A 19,447-nucleotide genomic window follows, 5' to 3' on the forward strand; every position below is an offset into this window, starting at 1 on the left:
TGTGACATCACTTATATCTATAGTAATAATACAGGGACGTGCCTGGGGAGGTGAGGAGATCTGGGAGTGTCACTGTGACATCACTTATATCTATAGTAATAATACAGGGACGTGACTGGGGAGGTGAGGAGATCTGGGAGTGTCACTGTGACTTCACTTATATCTATAGTAATAATGCAGGGACGTGATTGGGGAGGTGAGGGGATCTGGGAGTGTCACTGTGACATCACTTATATCTATAGTAATAATACAGGGACATGACTGGGGAGGTGAGGGGACCTGGGAGTGTCTCACTGTGACATCACTTATATCTATAGTAATAATACAGGGACGTGCCTGGGGAGGTGAGGAGATCTGGGAGTGTCACTGTGACATCACTTATATCTATAGTAATAATACAGGGACGTGACTGGGGAGGTGAGGGGAGCTGGGAGTGTCACTGTGACATCACTTACATCTATAGTAATAATACAGGGACGTGACTGGGGATGTGAGGGTATCTGGGAGTGTCACTGTGACGTCACTTATAGCTATAGTAATAATACAGGGACGTGACTGGGGAGGTGAGGGGGTCTGGGAGTGTCACTGTGACATCACTTACATCTATAGTAATAATACAGGGACGTGACTGGGGAGGTGAGGGTATCTGGGAGTGTCACTGTGACGTCACTTATAGCTATAGTAATAATACAGGGACGTGACTGGGGAGGTGAGGGGATCTGGGAGTGTCACTGTGACATTGCTTATATCTATAGTAATAATACAGAGAGGTGACTGGGAGGTGAGGAGATCTGGGAGTGTCACTGTGACGTCACTTATAGCTATAGTAATAATACAGGGACGTGACTGGGGAGGTGAGGGGATCTGGGAGTGTGACTGTGACATTACTTATATCTATAGTAATAATACAGAGACGTGACTGGGAGGTGAGGGGATCTGGGAGTGTCACTGTGACATCACTTATATCTATAGTAATAATACAGGGACGTGACTGGGGAGGTGAGGAGATCTGGGAGTGTCACTGTGACATCACTTATATCTATAGTAATAATACAGGGACGTGACTTGGGAGGTGAGGGGATCTGGGAGCGTCACTGTGAGGTCACTTATGTCCTATAGTAATAATACAGGGAGGTGACTGGGGAGGTGAGGGGATCTGGGAGTGTCCCTGTGACGTCACTTATATCTATAGTAATAATACAGGGACGTGACTGGGGAGGTGAGGGGATCTGGGAGTGTCACTGTGACATCACTTATATCTATAGTAATAATACAGGGACGTGACTGGGGAGGTGAGGAGATCTGGGAGTGTCACTGTGACATCACTTATATCTATAGTAATAATACAGGGACGTGACTGGGGAGGTGAGGGGATCTGGGAGCGTCACTGTGACATCACTTATATCTATAGTAATAATACAGGGAGGTGAGGGGATCTGGGAGTGTCACAGTGACATCACTTATATCTATAGTAATAATACAGGGACCTGACTGGGGAGGTGAGGGGGTCTGGGAGTGTCACTGTGACATCACTTATATCTATAGTAATAATACAGGGACGTGACTGGGGAGGTGAGGGGATCTGGGAGCGTCACTGTGACATCACTTATATCTATAGTAATAATACAGGGACATGACTGGGAGGTGAGGGGATCTGGGAGTGTCACTGTGACATCACTTATATCTATAGTAATAATACAGGGACGTGACTGGGGAGGTGAGGAGATCTGGGAGTGTCACTGTGACATCACTTATATCTATAGTAATAATACAGGGACGTGACTTGGGAGGTGAGGGGATCTGGGAGCGTCACTGTGAGGTCACTTATATCTATAGTAATAATACAGAGAGGTGACTGGGGAGGTGAGGGGATCTGGGAGTGTCCCTGTGACGTCACTTATATCTATAGTAATAATACAGGGACGTGACTGGGGAGGTGAGGGGATCTGGGAGTGTCACTGTGACATCACTTATATCTATAGTAATAATACAGGGACGTGACTGGGGAGGTGAGGGGATCTGGGAGTGTCACAGTGACATCACTTATATCTATAGTAATAATACAGGGACGTGACTGGGGAGGTGAGGAGATCTGGGATTGTCACTGTGACATCACTTATATCTATAGTAATAATACAGGGACGTGACTGGGGAGGTGAGGAGATCTGGGAGTGTCACTGTGACATCACTTATATCTATAGTAATAATACAGGGACGTGACTGGGGAGGTGAGGGGATCTGGGAGCGTCACTGTGACATCACTTATATCTATAGTAATAATACAGGGACGTGACTGGGGTGGTGAGGGGATCTGGGAGCGTCACAGTGACATCACTTATATCTATAGTAATAATACAGGGACCTGACTGGGGAGGTGAGGGGGTCTGGGAGCGTCACTGTGACATCACTTATATCTATAGTAATAATACAGGGACGTGACTGGGGAGGTGAGGGGATCTGGGAGCGTCACTGTGACATCACTTATATCTATAGTAATAATACAGAGACGTGACTGGGAGGTGAGGGGATCTGGGAGTGTCACTGTGACATTACTTATATCTATAGTAATAATACAGAGACGTGACTGGGAGGTGAGGGGATCTGGGAGTGTCACTGACATCACTTATATCTATAGTAATAATACAGGGACGTGACTGGGGAGGTGAGGATATCTGGGAGTGTCACTGTGACATCACTTATATCTATAGTAATAATACAGGGACGTGACTTGGGAGGTGAGGGGACCTGGGAGTGTCACTGTGACGTCACTTATATCTATAGTAATAATACAGGGACGTGACTGGGGAGGTGAGGGGACCTGGGAGTGTCTCACTGTGACATCACTTATATCTATAGTAATAATACAGGGACGTGACTGGGGAGGTGAGGAGATCTGGGAGTGTCACTGTGACATCACTTATATCTATAGTAATAATACAGGGACGTGACTTGGGAGGTGAAGGGATCTGGGAGTGTCACTGTGACATCACTTATATCTATAGTAATAATACAGGGACGTGACTGGGGAGGTGAGGGGATCTGGGATCGTCACTGTGACATCACTTATATCTATAGTAATAATACAGGGACATGACTGGGGAGGTGAGGGGATCTGGGAGTGTCACTGTGACATCACTTATATCTATAGTAATAATACAGGGACGTGACTGGGGAGGTGAGGGGATCTGGGAGCATCACTGTGAGGTCACTTATATCTATAGTAATAATACAGGGAGGTGACTGGGGAGGTGAGGGGATCTGGGAGTGTCCCTGTGACGTCACTTATATCTATAGTAATAATACAGGGACGTGACTGGGGAGGTGAGGGGATCTGGGAGTGTCACTGTGACATCACTTATATCTATAGTAATAATACAGGGACGTGACTGGGGAGGTGAGGAGATCTGGGAGTGTCACTGTGACGTCACTTATAGCTATAGTAATAATACAGGGACGTGACTGGGGAGGTGAGGGGATCTGGGAGCGTCACTGTGAGGTCACTTATATCTATAGTAATAATACAGGGAGGTGACTGGGTAGGTGAGGAGATCTGGGAGTGTCACTGTGACGTCACTTATATCTATAGTAATAATGCAGGGACGTGACTGGGGAGGTGAGGGGATCTGGGAGTGTCACTGTGACATCACTTATATCTATAGTAATAATACAGGGACGTGACTGGGGAGGTGAGGGGACCTGGGAGTGTCTCACTGTGACATCACTTATATCTATAGTAATAATACAGGGACGTGACTGGGGAGGTGAGGAGATCTGGGAGTGTCACTGTGACATCACTTATATCTATAGTAATAATACAGGGACGTGACTTGGGAGGTGAAGGGATCTGGGAGTGTCACTGTGACATCACTTATAGCTATAGTAATAATACAGGGACGTGACTGGGGAGGTGAGGGGATCTGGGAGTGTCACTGTGACATTACTTATATCTATAGTAATAATACAGAGAGGTGACTGGGAGGTGAGGAGATCTGGGAGTGTCACTGTGACGTCACTTATAGCTATAGTAATAATACAGGGACGTGACTAGGGAGGTGAGGGGATCTGGGAGTGTGACTGTGACATTACTTATATCTATAGTAATAATACAGAGACGTGACTGGGAGGTGAGGGGATCTGGGAGTGTCACTGTGACATCACTTATATCTATAGTAATAATACAGGGACGTGACTGGGGAGGTGAGGAGATCTGGGAGTGTCACTGTGACATCACTTATATCTATAGTAATAATACAGGGACGTGACTTGGGAGGTGAGGGGATCTGGGAGCGTCACTGTGAGGTCACTTATGTCCTATAGTAATAATACAGGGAGGTGACTGGGGAGGTGAGGGGATCTGGGAGTGTCCCTGTGACGTCACTTATATCTATAGTAATAATACAGGGACGTGACTGGGGAGGTGAGGGGATCTGGGAGTGTCACTGTGACATCACTTATATCTATAGTAATAATACAGGGACGTGACTGGGGAGGTGAGGAGATCTGGGAGTGTCACTGTGACATCACTTATATCTATAGTAATAATACAGGGACGTGACTGGGGAGGTGAGGGGATCTGGGAGCGTCACTGTGACATCACTTATATCTATAGTAATAATACAGGGACGTGACTGGGGAGGTGAGGGGATCTGGGAGTGTCACAGTGACATCACTTATATCTATAGTAATAATACAGGGACCTGACTGGGGAGGTGAGGGGGTCTGGGAGTGTCACTGTGACATCACTTATATCTATAGTAATAATACAGGGACGTGACTGGGGAGGTGAGGGGATCTGGGAGCGTCACTGTGACATCACTTATATCTATAGTAATAATACAGAGACGTGACTGGGAGGTGAGGGGATCTGGGAGTGTCACTGTGACATCACTTATATCTATAGTAATAATACAGGGACGTGACTGGGGAGGTGAGGAGATCTGGGAGTGTCACTGTGACATCACTTATATCTATAGTAATAATACAGGGACGTGACTGGGGAGGTGAGGGGATCTGGGAGTGTCACTGTGACATCACTTATATCTATAGTAATAATACAGGGACGTGACTGGGGAGGTGAGGGGATCTGGGAGTGTCACAGTGGCATCACTTATATCTATAGTAATAATACAGGGACGTGACTGGGGAGGTGAGGAGATCTGGGATTGTCACTGTGACATCACTTATATCTATAGTAATAATACAGGGACGTGACTGGGGAGGTGAGGAGATCTGGGAGTGTCACTGTGACATCACTTATATCTATAGTAATAATACAGGGACGTGACTGGGGAGGTGAGGGGATCTGGGAGCGTCACTGTGACATCACTTATATCTATAGTAATAATACAGGGACGTGACTGGGGTGGTGAGGGGATCTGGGAGCGTCACAGTGACATCACTTATATCTATAGTAATAATACAGGGACCTGACTGGGGAGGTGAGGGGGTCTGGGAGTGTCACTGTGACATCACTTATATCTATAGTAATAATACAGGGACGTGACTGGGGAGGTGAGGGGATCTGGGAGCGTCACTGTGACATCACTTATATCTATAGTAATAATACAGAGACGTGACTGGGAGGTGAGGGGATCTGGGAGTGTCACTGTGACATTACTTATATCTATAGTAATAATACAGAGACGTGACTGGGAGGTGAGGGGATCTGGGAGTGTCACTGACATCACTTATATCTATAGTAATAATACAGGGACGTGACTGGGGAGGTGAGGATATCTGGGAGTGTCACTGTGACATCACTTATATCTATAGTAATAATACAGGGACGTGACTTGGGAGGTGAGGGGACCTGGGAGTGTCACTGTGACGTCACTTATATCTATAGTAATAATACAGGGACGTGACTGGGGAGGTGAGGGGATCTGGGAGCGTCACTGTGACATCACTTATATCTATAGTAATAATACAGGGACGTGACTGGGGTGGTGAGGGGATCTGGGAGCGTCACTGTGACATCACTTATATCTATAGTAATAATACAGGGACGTGACTGGGGAGGTGAGGGGGTCTGGGAGTGTCACTGTGACATCACTTATATCTATAGTAATAATACAGGGACGTGACTGGGGAGGTGAGGGGATCTGGAAGCGTCACTGTGACATCACTTATATCTATAGTAATAATACAGAGACGTGACTGGGAGGTGAGGGGATCTGGGAGTGTCACTGTGACATTACTTATATCTATAGTAATAATACAGAGACGTGACTGGGAGGTGAGGGGATCTGGGAGTGTCACTGACATCACTTATATCTATAGTAATAATACAGGGACGTGACTGGGGAGGTGAGGATATCTGGGAGTGTCACTGTGACATCACTTATATCTATAGTAATAATACAGGGACGTGACTTGGGAGGTGAGGGGACCTGGGAGTGTCACTGTGACGTCACTTTTATCTATAGTAATAATACAGGGACGTGACTGGGGAGGTGAGGGGACCTGGGAGTGTCTCACTGTGACATCACTTATATCTATAGTAATAATACAGGGACGTGACTGGGGAGGTGTGGAGATCTGGGAGTGTCACTGTGACATCACTTATATCTATAGTAATAATACAGGGACGTGACTTGGGAGGTGAAGGGATCTGGGAGTGTCACTGTGACATCACTTATATCTATAGTAATAATACAGGGACGTGACTGGGGAGGTGAGGGGATCTGGGATCGTCACTGTGACATCACTTATATCTATAGTAATAATACAGGGACATGACTGGGGAGGTGAGGGGATCTGGGAGTGTCACTGTGACATCACTTATATCTATAGTAATAATACAGGGACGTGACTGGGGAGGTGAGGGGATCTGGGAGCGTCACTGTGAGGTCACTTATATCTATAGTAATAATACAGGGAGGTGACTGGGGAGGTGAGGGGATCTGGGAGCGTCACTGTGAGGTCACTTATATCTATAGTAATAATACAGGGAGGTGACTGGGGAGGTGAGGGGATCTGGGAGTGTCCCTGTGACGTCACTTATATCTATAGTAATAATACAGGGACGTGACTGGGGAGGTGAGGGGATCTGGGAGTGTCACTGTGACATCACTTATATCTATAGTAATAATACAGGGACGTGACTGGGGAGGTGAGGAGATCTGGGAGTGTCACTGTGACGTCACTTATAGCTATAGTAATAATACAGGGACGTGACTGGGGAGGTGAGGGGATCTGGGAGCGTCACTGTGAGGTCACTTATATCTATAGTAATAATACAGGGAGGTGACTGGGTAGGTGAGGAGATCTGGGAGTGTCACTGTGACGTCACTTATATCTATAGTAATAATGCAGGGACGTGACTGGGGAGGTGAGGGGATCTGGGAGTGTCACTGTGACATCACTTATATCTATAGTAATAATACAGGGACGTGACTGGGGAGGTGAGGGGACCTGGGAGTGTCTCACTGTGACATCACTTATATCTATAGTAATAATACAGGGACGTGACTGGGGAGGTGAGGAGATCTGGGAGTGTCACTGTGACATCACTTATATCTATAGTAATAATACAGGGACGTGACTTGGGAGGTGAAGGGATCTGGGAGTGTCACTGTGACATCACTTATATCTATAGTAATAATACAGGGACGTGACTGGGGAGGTGAGGGGATCTGGGAGTGTCACTGTGACATCACTTATATCTATAGTAATAATACAGGGACGTGACTGGGGAGGTGAGGGGATCTGGGAGCGTCACTGTGAGGTCACTTATATCTATAGTAATAATACAGAGACGTGACTGGGAGGTGAGGGGATCTGGGAGTGTCACTGACATCACTTATATCTATAGTAATAATACAGGGACGTGACTGGGGAGGTGAGGATATCTGGGAGTGTCACTGTGACATCACTTATATCTATAGTAATAATACAGGGACGTGACTTGGGAGGTGAGGGGACCTGGGAGTGTCACTGTGACGTCACTTTTATCTATAGTAATAATACAGGGACGTGACTGGGGAGGTGAGGGGACCTGGGAGTGTCTCACTGTGACATCACTTATATCTATAGTAATAATACAGGGACGTGACTGGGGAGGTGTGGAGATCTGGGAGTGTCACTGTGACATCACTTATATCTATAGTAATAATACAGGGACGTGACTTGGGAGGTGAAGGGATCTGGGAGTGTCACTGTGACATCACTTATATCTATAGTAATAATACAGGGACGTGACTGGGGAGGTGAGGGGATCTGGGATCGTCACTGTGACATCACTTATATCTATAGTAATAATACAGGGACATGACTGGGGAGGTGAGGGGATCTGGGAGTGTCACTGTGACATCACTTATATCTATAGTAATAATACAGGGACGTGACTGGGGAGGTGAGGGGATCTGGGAGCGTCACTGTGAGGTCACTTATATCTATAGTAATAATACAGGGAGGTGACTGGGGAGGTGAGGGGATCTGGGAGTGTCCCTGTGACGTCACTTATATCTATAGTAATAATACAGGGACGTGACTGGGGAGGTGAGGGGATCTGGGAGTGTCACTGTGACATCACTTATATCTATAGTAATAATACAGGGACGTGACTGGGGAGGTGAGGAGATCTGGGAGTGTCACTGTGACGTCACTTATAGCTATAGTAATAATACAGGGACGTGACTGGGGAGGTGAGGGGATCTGGGAGCGTCACTGTGAGGTCACTTATATCTATAGTAATAATACAGGGAGGTGACTGGGTAGGTGAGGAGATCTGGGAGTGTCACTGTGACGTCACTTATATCTATAGTAATAATGCAGGGACGTGACTGGGGAGGTGAGGGGATCTGGGAGTGTCACTGTGACATCACTTATATCTATAGTAATAATACAGGGACGTGACTGGGGAGGTGAGGGGACCTGGGAGTGTCTCACTGTGACATCACTTATATCTATAGTAATAATACAGGGACGTGACTGGGGAGGTGAGGAGATCTGGGAGTGTCACTGTGACATCACTTATATCTATAGTAATAATACAGGGACGTGACTTGGGAGGTGAAGGGATCTGGGAGTGTCACTGTGACATCACTTATATCTATAGTAATAATACAGGGACGTGACTGGGGAGGTGAGGGGATCTGGGAGTGTCACTGTGACATCACTTATATCTATAGTAATAATACAGGGACGTGACTGGGGAGGTGAGGGGATCTGGGAGCGTCACTGTGAGGTCACTTATATCTATAGTAATAATACAGGGAGGTGACTGGGGAGGTGAGGGGATCTGGGAGTGTCCCTGTGACATCACTTATATCTATAGTAATAATGCAGGGACGTGACTGGGGAGGTGAGGGGATCTGGGAGTGTCACTGTGACATCACTTATATCTATAGGGTACTTGTTTCCTAGCACGGCCACAATCTGGAGTAATCGTGTCCCTTACTTAAGGGACACGATTAACCCCGATGGACCCGATTTCCTTTGAAATCAGGTCCATTTTGCCGGCTAAGATACAATATCGGGGGCATCGCGTCGGTCGGGACCATTAACATTGGTCCCGACGCGACCGACGCGATGCCCCCGATATTTCCATAGGCTTCAATGTTAAAAAATATTTTAACATTGAAATCTTGTCGGGAAAGGTAAAATATCGGGGGCATCGCGTCGGTCGGGACCATTAACATTGGTCCCGACGCGATGCCCCCGATTTTTGCATAGGCTTCAATGTTAAAATATTTTTTAACATTGAAATGGTGAAAAAATGTGAAAAAATGTGAAATGGGCCAATATGACCCATTTCACATTATAGATGTCCCCGTCGTCACCCCACGATAGACGCCAACCCGAAGCGTGGCGAGCGATGGCGGTACGCGTCCTCCGACCTTTTCATGCCCTACTATCCACTAGGGCGTGGAGTGAGAATAGAATAGTGTGGCGAGCGCAGCGAGCCACCGAGCCCGAAGCGTGGCGAGCCCCGCGAGGGGACGCGGATACCTTCACAGTTAAACGCGTCCCCTTGCGGGCTTCACAGGTGTCCGTGGCGACGCGGACACCTGTGAAGCCCGCGAAGGGACGCGTTTACCTGTGAAGGTATCCGCGTCCCCTCGCGGCGCTCGCCACGCTTCGGGCTCGGTGGCTCGCTGCGCTCGCCACACTATTCTATTCTCACTCCACGCCCTAGTGGATAGTAGGGCATGAAAAGGTCGGAGGACGCGTACCGCCGCCCCTCGCGGGCTCGCTGCGCTCGCCACGCTTCGGGTTGGCGTCTATCGTGGGCTGGGGTTTACGCGCTTAAATTTGGGGGGGTTGGGAATTTTTTTCATTGAATCCAATGTAAAATTGGGTCCCAGGGACCCAATTTACATTGGATTCAATGAAAAAAATCGGGTCCAAAATCGGTCGGTCACGTCGATCGCATCGCATGTGACCAAATCGCATGCGATGCGATCGACCCGATTTTTCCGACACGACCACCCCGATCTAAATCGGTGTGGCCGTGCTAGGAAACAAGTACCATCTATAGTAATAATACAGGGACGTGACTGGGGAGGTGAGGGGATCTGGGAGTGTCACTGAGACATCACTTATATCTATAGTAATAATACAGGGACATGACTGGGGAGGTGAGGGGACCTGGGAGTGTCTCACTGTGACATCACTTATATCTATAGTAATAATACAGGGACGTGACTGGGGAGGTGAGGAGATCTGGGAGTGTCACTGGGACATCACTTATATCTGTAGTAATAATACAGGGACGTGACTGGGGAGGTGAGGGGAGCTGGGAGTGTCACTGTGACATCACTTACATCTATAGTAATAATACAGGGACGTGACTGGGGAGGTGAGGGGGTCTGGGAGTGTCACTTATATCTATAGTAATAATACAGGGATGTGACTGGGGAGGTGAGGGGATCTGGGAGTGTCACTGTGACATTACTTATATCTATAGTAATAATGCAGGGACGTGACTGGGGAGGTGAGGGGACCTGGGAGTGTCACTGTGACGTCACTTATATCTATAGTAATAATACAGGGACGTGACTGGGGAGGTGAGGAGATCTGGGAGTGTCACTGTGACGTCAATTATATCTATAGTAATAATGCAGGGACGTGACTGGGGAGGTGAGGGGAGCTGGGAGTGTCACTGTGACATCACTTACATCTATAGTAATAATACAGGGACGTGACTGGGGAGGTGAGGGGATCTGGGAGTGTCACTGTGACATTACTTATATCTATAGTAATAATACAGAGACGTGACTGGGAGGTGAGGAGATCTGGGAGTGTCACTGTGACGTCACTTAAATCTATAGTAATAATACAGGGACGTGACTGGGGAGGTGAGGGGATCTGGGAGCGTCACTGTGACATCACTTATATCTATAGTAATAATACAGGGACGTGACTGGGGAGGTGAGGGGGTCTGGGAGTGTCACTTATATCTATAGTAATAATACAGAGACGTGACTGGGAGATGAGGGGATCTGGGAGTGTCACTGTGACATCACTTATATCTATAGTAATAATACAGGGTCGTGACTGGGGAGGTGAGGGGACCTGGGAGTGTCACTGTGACGTCACTTATATCTATAGTAATAATACAGGGACGTGACTGGGGAGGTGAGGAGATCTGGGAGTGTCACTGTGACATCACTTATATCTATAGTAATAATACAGAGACGTGACTGGGAGGTGAGGGGATCTGGGAGTGTCACTGACATCACTTATATCTATAGTAATAATACAGGGACGTGACTGGGGAGGTGAGGATATCTGGGAGTGTCACTGTGACATCACTTATATCTATAGTAATAATACAGGGACGTGACTTGGGAGGTGAGGGGATCTGGGAGCGTCACTGTGAGGTCACTTATATCTATAGTAATAATACAGAGAGGTGACTGGGGAGGTGAGGGGATCTGGGAGTGTCCCTGTGACGTCACTTATATCTATAGTAATAATACAGGGACGTGACTGGGGAGGTGAGGGGATCTGGGAGTGTCACTGTGACATCACTTATATCTATAGTAATAATACAGGGACGTGACTGGGGAGGTGAGGAGATCTGGGATTGTCACTGTGACATCACTTATATCTATAGTAATAATACAGGGACGTGACTTGGGAGGTGACTTGTGAGGTGAGGGGATCTAGGAGTGTCACTGTGACGTCACTTATATCTATAGTAATAATACAGGGAGGTGACTGGGGAGGTGAGGGGATCTAGGAGTGTCACTGTGACGTCACTTATATCTATAGTAATAATACAGTGACGTGACTGGGGAGGTGAGGGGATCTGGTAGTGTCCCTGTGACGTCACTTATATCTATAGTAATAATACAGGGACGTGACTGGGGAGGTGAGGGGATCTGGGAGTGTCACTGTGACATCACTTATATCTATAGTAATAATACAGGGACGTGACTGGGGAGGTGAGGGGATCTGGGAGCGTCACTGTGGCATCACTTATATCTATACTAATAATACAGGGATGTGACTGGGGAGGTGAGGGGATCTGGGAGCGTCACTGTGACGTCACTTATATCTATAGTAATAATACAGGGACGTGACTGGGGAGGTGAGGGGATCTGGGAGTGTCACTGTGACGTCACTTATATCTATAGTAATAATACAGGGACGTGACTGGGGAGGTGAGGGGATCTGGGAGTGTCACAGTGACATCACTTATATCTATAGAAATAATACAGGGACCTGACTGGGGAGGTGAGGGGGTTTTGGAGTGTCACAGTGACATCACTCTTATCTCTATTACTGACACAGGGACCTGACTGGGGAGATGAGGGGATCTGGGAGTGTCACAGTAACATCACTCTTATCTCTATTACTGACACAGGGACCTGACTGGGGAGGTGAGGGGATCTGGGAGCGTCACTGTGACATCACTCTTATCTCTATTACTGATACAGGGACCTGACTGGGGAGGTGAGGGGGTCTGGAAGCGTCACAGTGACATCACTCTTATCTCTATTACTGACACAGGGACCTGACTGGGGAGGTGAGGGGGTCTGGGAGCATCACAGTGACATCACTCTTATCTCTATTACTGACACAGGGACCTGACTGGGGAGGTGAGGGGGTCTGGGAGCGTCACAGGGACATCACTCTTATCTCTACAACTAACACAGTTACCTGACCGGGGAGGTGAGGGGGTCCGGGAGCGTCACAGTGACATCGCTCTTATCTCTATTACTAACAGGGACCTACCTGGGAGGTGTGGGGATCTGGGAGTATCACAGTGACATCACTTATATCTATAGAAATAATACAGGGACGTGACTGGGGAGGTGAGGGTCATTGTGACATCACTTATATCTATAGTAATAGTATAAGGAGGGGATCTGGTGGTGTATGCATTGCAAGTATATTTTCCAACACACAGGATTACACAGTAGTGAAGAAGACATCCAGAGAGCATGAGATACCCAGTTGCTGTCACCTTGGGTTAGATGGACTGAGCAGGACCCAGAGCCCCATCCCGGTGCCTCCACCTCACTCACTGATACATGGGAGAGAAAATCACAACAAGATCCTGGAACTCACCAACAAGATCATCCAGCTGCTGACCGGAGAGGTGACTGCTGGGAATGGGGCGTTATACAGTAACACCGGGGATGTGACCGGAGAGGTGACTGCTGGGAATGGGACGTTATACAGTAACACCGGGGATGTGACCGGAGAGGTGACTGCTGGGAATGGGACGTTATACAGTAACACCGGGGGGTGTGACCGGAGAGGTGACTGCTGGGAATAGGGCGTTATACAGTAACACCGGGGGATGTGACCAGAGAGGTGACTGCAGGGAATGGGACATTATACAGTAACACAGGGGATGTGACCGGAGAGGTGACTGCTGGGAATGGGGAATTATACAGTAACACCGGGGGATGTGACCGGAGAGGTGACTGCTGGGAATGGGACATTATACAGTAACACCGGGGGATGTGACCGGAGAGGTGACTGCTGGGAATGGGACATTATACAGTAACACCGGGGGATGTGACCGGAGAGGTGACTGCTGGGAATGGGACATTATACAGTAACACCCTGGGATGTGACCGGAGAGGTGACTGCTGGGAATGGGATATTATACAGTAACACCAGGGGATGTGACCAGAGAGGTGACTGCAGGGAATGGGACATTATACAGTAACACCGGGGGGGATGTGCCCGGACAGGTGACTGCTGGGAATGGGACATTATACTGTAACACCGGGGAATGTGATCGGAGAGGTGACTGCTGGGAATGGGACGTTATACATTTACACCGAGGGATGTGACCGGAGAGGTGACTGCTGGGAATGGGACGTTATTCAGTAACACCGGGGGATGTGACCGGAGAGGTGACTGTGGGGAATGGGACATTATATAGTAACACCGGAGATGTGACCCGACAGGTGACTGCTGGGAATGGGACATCATACAGTAACACCGAGGGATGTGACCGGAGAGGTGACTGCTGGGAATGGGGCATTATACAGTAACACCGGGGGATGTGATGGGAGAGGTGACTGCTGGGAATGGGACATTATACAATAACAGCGGGGGATGTGACCGGAGAGGTGACTGCTGGGAATGGGACATTATACAGTAACACCAGGGGATGTGACCGGAGAGGTGACTGCTGGGAATGGAATGGAGCTTTATACAGTAACACCGGGGGATGTGATGAGAGAGGTGACTGCTGGGAATGGGGCATTATACAGTAATACCGGGGGATGTGACGGGAGAGGTGACTGCTGGGAATGGGACATTATACAATAACAGCGGGGGATGTGACCGGAGAGGTGACTGCTGGGAATGGGACATTATACAATAACAGCGGGGGATGTGACCGGAGAGGTGACTGCTGGGAATGGGACATTATACAGTAACACCGGGGGATGTGACCGGAGAGGTGACTGCTGGGAATGGGACGTTATACAGTAACACCGGGGGATGTGACCAGAGAGGTGACTGCAGGGAATGGGGCGTTATACAGTAACACCGGGGGGGATGTGACTGGACAGGTGACTGCTGGGAATGGGACATTATACAGTAACACCGGGGGGGATGTGACTGGACAGGTGACTGCTGGGAATGGGACATTATACTGTAACACTGGGGATGTGACCGCACAGGTGACTGCTGGGAATGGGACGTTATACATTTACACCGAGGGATGTGACCGGAGAGGTGACTGCTGGGAATGGGACGTTATACAGTAACACCGAGGGATGTGACCGGAGAGGTGACTGCTGGGAATGGGACGTTATACAGTAACACCGGGGGATGTGACTGGAGAGGTGGCTGCTGGGAATGGGACATTATACAGTAACACCGGGGGATGTGACCGGAGAGGTGACTGCTGGGAATGGGACATCATACAGTAACACCGGGGGATGTGACTGCTGGGAATGGAGCATTATACAGTAAAACCGGGGGATGTGATGGGAGAGGTGACTGCTGGGAATGGGACATTATACTATAACAGCGGGGGATGTGACCGGAGAGGTGACTGCTGGGAATGGGACATTATACAGTAACACCAGGGGATGTGACCGGAGAGGTGACTGCTGGGAATGGAGCATTATACAGTAACACCGGGGGATGTGATGAGAGAGGTGACTGCTGGGAATGGGACATTATACAATAACAGCGGGGGATGTGACCGGAGAGGTGACTGCTGGGAATAGGACATTATAGAGTAACACCGGGGATGTGACCGGAGAGGTGACTGCTGGGAATGGGACATTTCTACAGTAACACTGGGGGATGTGACCAGAGAGGTGACTGCTGGGAATGGGATATTATACAGTAACACCGGGGATGTGACCGGAGAAGTGGATGCTGGGAATGGGATATTATACAGTAACACCGGGGGATGTGACCGGAGAGGAGACTGCTGGGAATGGGACATTATATACCAACGTTCTATTTTAATTAATTTAATCAGACTTTGATATTTTATTGTTTTCTGGGTTATTTAGGGAGATCTGGCTGATCTAAAGGCAGAAAATCTAGGAGACGAGACATATGTGACTGATAGTAAGGTAGAAGATACAGAGGGAGAAGAAGAAGAGACGGATGTGACTGATATTAAGGTAGAAGAAGAAGAGATGGATGTGCCTGATATTAGGGAAGAAGATACAGAAGGAGAAGAAGAGATGAATGTGACTGATAATAAGGAAGAAGATACAGAGGGAGAAGACGAGACGGATGTGAGTGATATTAAGGCAGAAGATACAGAGGGAGAAGAAGAGACGGATGTGACTGATATTAAGGTAGAAGATACAAAGGGAGAAGAAGAGACGGATGTGACTGATAATAAGGAAGAAGCTACAGAGGGAGGAGAAGAGACGTATATGAGGGGTGACCAGCAGCGTAAGGAGGAGGAAATCCCTACAGATAACAGCACAGGTGAGTGCAAAAAGGGGTAAAGTTAAGGCTACTAAAATTATTTTAGATCCAAGCCACGCTTGTTATTCTCTATTCTCCCTGTTGCCCTCTGGGAAATGTTCTAGGTGTTTAGGTTGCCATACTAGTCGGCTGCGGAATAGTTTTTCCCATCTGTTATTCTGAGTGTGAGTTTGCAGTGTGTGAATTGTGAGTGCTCCTTTTTCTTCGTTGGAATCTCACTTATTTCACTTTTTTAGTGTTGTAGATTCCTATTCTTCTTGTTCTGTCACTACAGTCTTCCTCTACTACATTCTCCTCTGTCAGTACAGAGTAATGAGGACAATGGGCGAGAAGTAATAGGGTGTAATTATTTTGGGTTAATAAATGGCCATAAGTGCGTGTGTTCTGCAAATCACATATGTAATAGTGAGTGATCTGCGGTAACAATTGTACGTTTTGCCGTGACAAATATATCGCATTTCAAGAATCGTATTCCGATGTTTTCACATTCAAAACATCAAAAGTGAGGGGGTCCTGCCGCATTTAGGAATCCAGCACTGGGCTCTTGTAAAGGTCCTGATTCCAGTAATATGGGGAACAAATAGAGTAGGAGTCCCCTGTATTTTGTAACCAGCACCGGGCTCCAACAGCTAGTAGAATGATGTCACAGCGGGGGGCACTTTATATAAGTTCCCCTGGTCAGAGCATCACCCCATGTACAAGGTCCCTGTGCGAGTGGGGACCACCTGAATAAAGGGCTCTTCCCAGGCATCACCTGTCCAGGGCTTAAGCCCGGGGCTGTCTCCGGTCCCCCTGGGCAGTGGGTGCCATGTTTATTTATTGGTGTACAACAATAACAACAACAACACCGGGTTGTGCTGTCGGACTACATAGTAACATAGTAGTAGAGGTTACAAAACAGAATTGCATCCATCAAGTTCATCCTTATACAGGAGCTGTTAGGTGGAATGGACTAGATGTGATATCCCCATTTTAGTATTACCGTCTGTTCCAACTATGGCTGAATAGTGATTATTTGTACCCCTGGATGTTCTGTTCCAGTAGATGTTTGTCCAACCTTATTTTATATGTGTTCAATGTGTCTGCTATCACCACCTTTCCTGGGAGACTGTCCATACCTTTACCTGCCCTGACCGTAAATAACCCTTTCCTTCTAAGGGTACGGAATCTCCTCTCCTCTAGTCTGAGTGCATGCCTACGTGTCCTAGTGTCCGACCTCAGAGTAAAGAGGTTGCCTGATAGTATACAATATTGCCCCTCTGATATATGTATATATGTAAAGAATGTGGGGACCAGAATTGCACTCCAAATACCAAGGGAGGTCTAACCAGTGCCCTGTACAGAGGTATAATTACATTGTCTTCTGTTTCCATGCCCCTTCTTATACAGGCTGGTATCCTGTTGGCCTTTGTGGCCGCACCATGACACTGAGCACTGTACCCTAGTTCAATGTCAATTTGGACTCCTAGGTCCTTTTCCAATTCTGATTTGCCCAATTCTCCTCCATTTGTATAAGTTGCACACTGGTTCTGTCCTCTGAGATGCATAACCTTACATTTATCTACATTGTACCTCATGTATCAGTCCATTCGTCAAGTTTATCAAAGTCCCACTGTAGAATGTTGACATCCTCAACCAATCTAACCACCCTGCACATTTTTGTGTTATTTGCAAAAATTGAGATTCTACTTACTATCCCATCCTCTATATCATTAATGAATGTTAAATAGAAGAGGCCCTAACACCGAAGCCTGTGGTACTTCACTTAGTACTGGTCTCCAACTGGAAAATGCTCCGTTTACCACCACCCTCTGCTCTCCAGCTTTGTATGTGCCTCAGTGTTGAATGCCTTTGCAAAATCCAGGAATACCTCATCTACAGCATTGACAATGTCTAGGTTTCTGCTAATTTCCTCATAAAATGTATTGGGTTAGTTTGGCATGAATGATTCTTTACAAACCCATGTTGATGACTAGTGATTATATGATTCATTTTATAGGTATTCTTGGATACCATCTTTTAAAATTCCCTCAAACCATTTCCCTACGATTGGCTTTAGGATCACACTTGCTGGGTCATTGCTTTTTCCTTTTTAAATATCGGTACTACTTCCGCAATTCTCCAGGTCCCAGCAAGCTCCCCCCCCCATGTAGGTTCTTGGAGAACCACAACTTTAATATCATACATTAGTGTTCATTCTAGCACCCGCCAACTTTGAAAACCCATGCAGTTCCTCTTCCCTGCCTGGGTTGTCGCTGTCTGCTGTGCTATTTCTAGTTATATCTGGTTTGCATATCAGTGCTGATATACAGACCACACTGTGGTAGAAGCACTGCAGCAGACAGCGACACCCCAGGCAGGGAAGAGGAACTGCATGGGTTTTCAAAGTTGGCGGGTTCTTGAATGAACACTAATACATCCATACACACATTCATACATACAAATATACATATACTCACCTTGCCAGTCTCCACCACTGGTGGAACCTTTTCTCCAGTTGTGTGTTCAGGGGATTAAAAAAAAAAATTGCCCGACATCCGGACTTGAGGAGCTGCACACACATGCGGGCCTCCCCAATACTGGTGGGAATTCTAGTGGAGAAGGCTACATCCAATCAGGGATGAGCTGATTGGTTGAGGGGAGTCCCAGCCCTGATTGGATGAAGCCATCTCCACTGGAATCTCCCTTATTACCGGGAAGGACCCGCATGTGTATTTAAAACTTTTACAGTGTCCATGTTGACATAGATACCAAAAACGGTGAAAAAAAGCATGCTGACGTTTTCCTGTGTCTCTCATTTCAATGTCAACGTTTTGCTTGTGTCAACCTAGTGCTTATTGACCAAAGGCTCCAGTCATCCTTCTCGAAAACCCAAAAATCAAAGCCTCATCAAGCCAGGTCTGGTAACTGTCAGGCCCTTTAGCAAGATGACAAGCTGTTTTTTCTCATGCTGGAAGTCCAACCCCGGGGGTTTCCAGGGTGGGTGGTCGGTTCCTGGACTGACAATGTATAACAGACCTCCACAAACAATTCCTGGCTGTTAGACATGGTATTTTTCGCCTACGCCCTT

General features: G+C 47.4%; 1 protein-coding gene across 1 annotated transcript in view; it reads left to right on the forward strand.

The window, feature by feature from the left end:
• LOC146010044 (uncharacterized) overlaps positions 1-19,447 on the forward strand; it is a 58,548-nt gene that overhangs the window by 26,940 nt on the left and 12,161 nt on the right. Inside the window, 2 exon segments of the mRNA XM_083150882.1 lie at positions 13,361-13,552; positions 15,948-16,377. Of these exon segments, the coding sequence (XP_083007008.1) occupies positions 13,361-13,552; positions 15,948-16,377 (622 nt within the window).

This window comes from Crinia signifera, chromosome 6 (genome assembly GCF_055691185.1).
Source record: "Crinia signifera chromosome 6, ASM5569118v1, whole genome shotgun sequence".
NCBI lineage: Eukaryota > Metazoa > Chordata > Amphibia > Anura > Myobatrachidae > Crinia > Crinia signifera.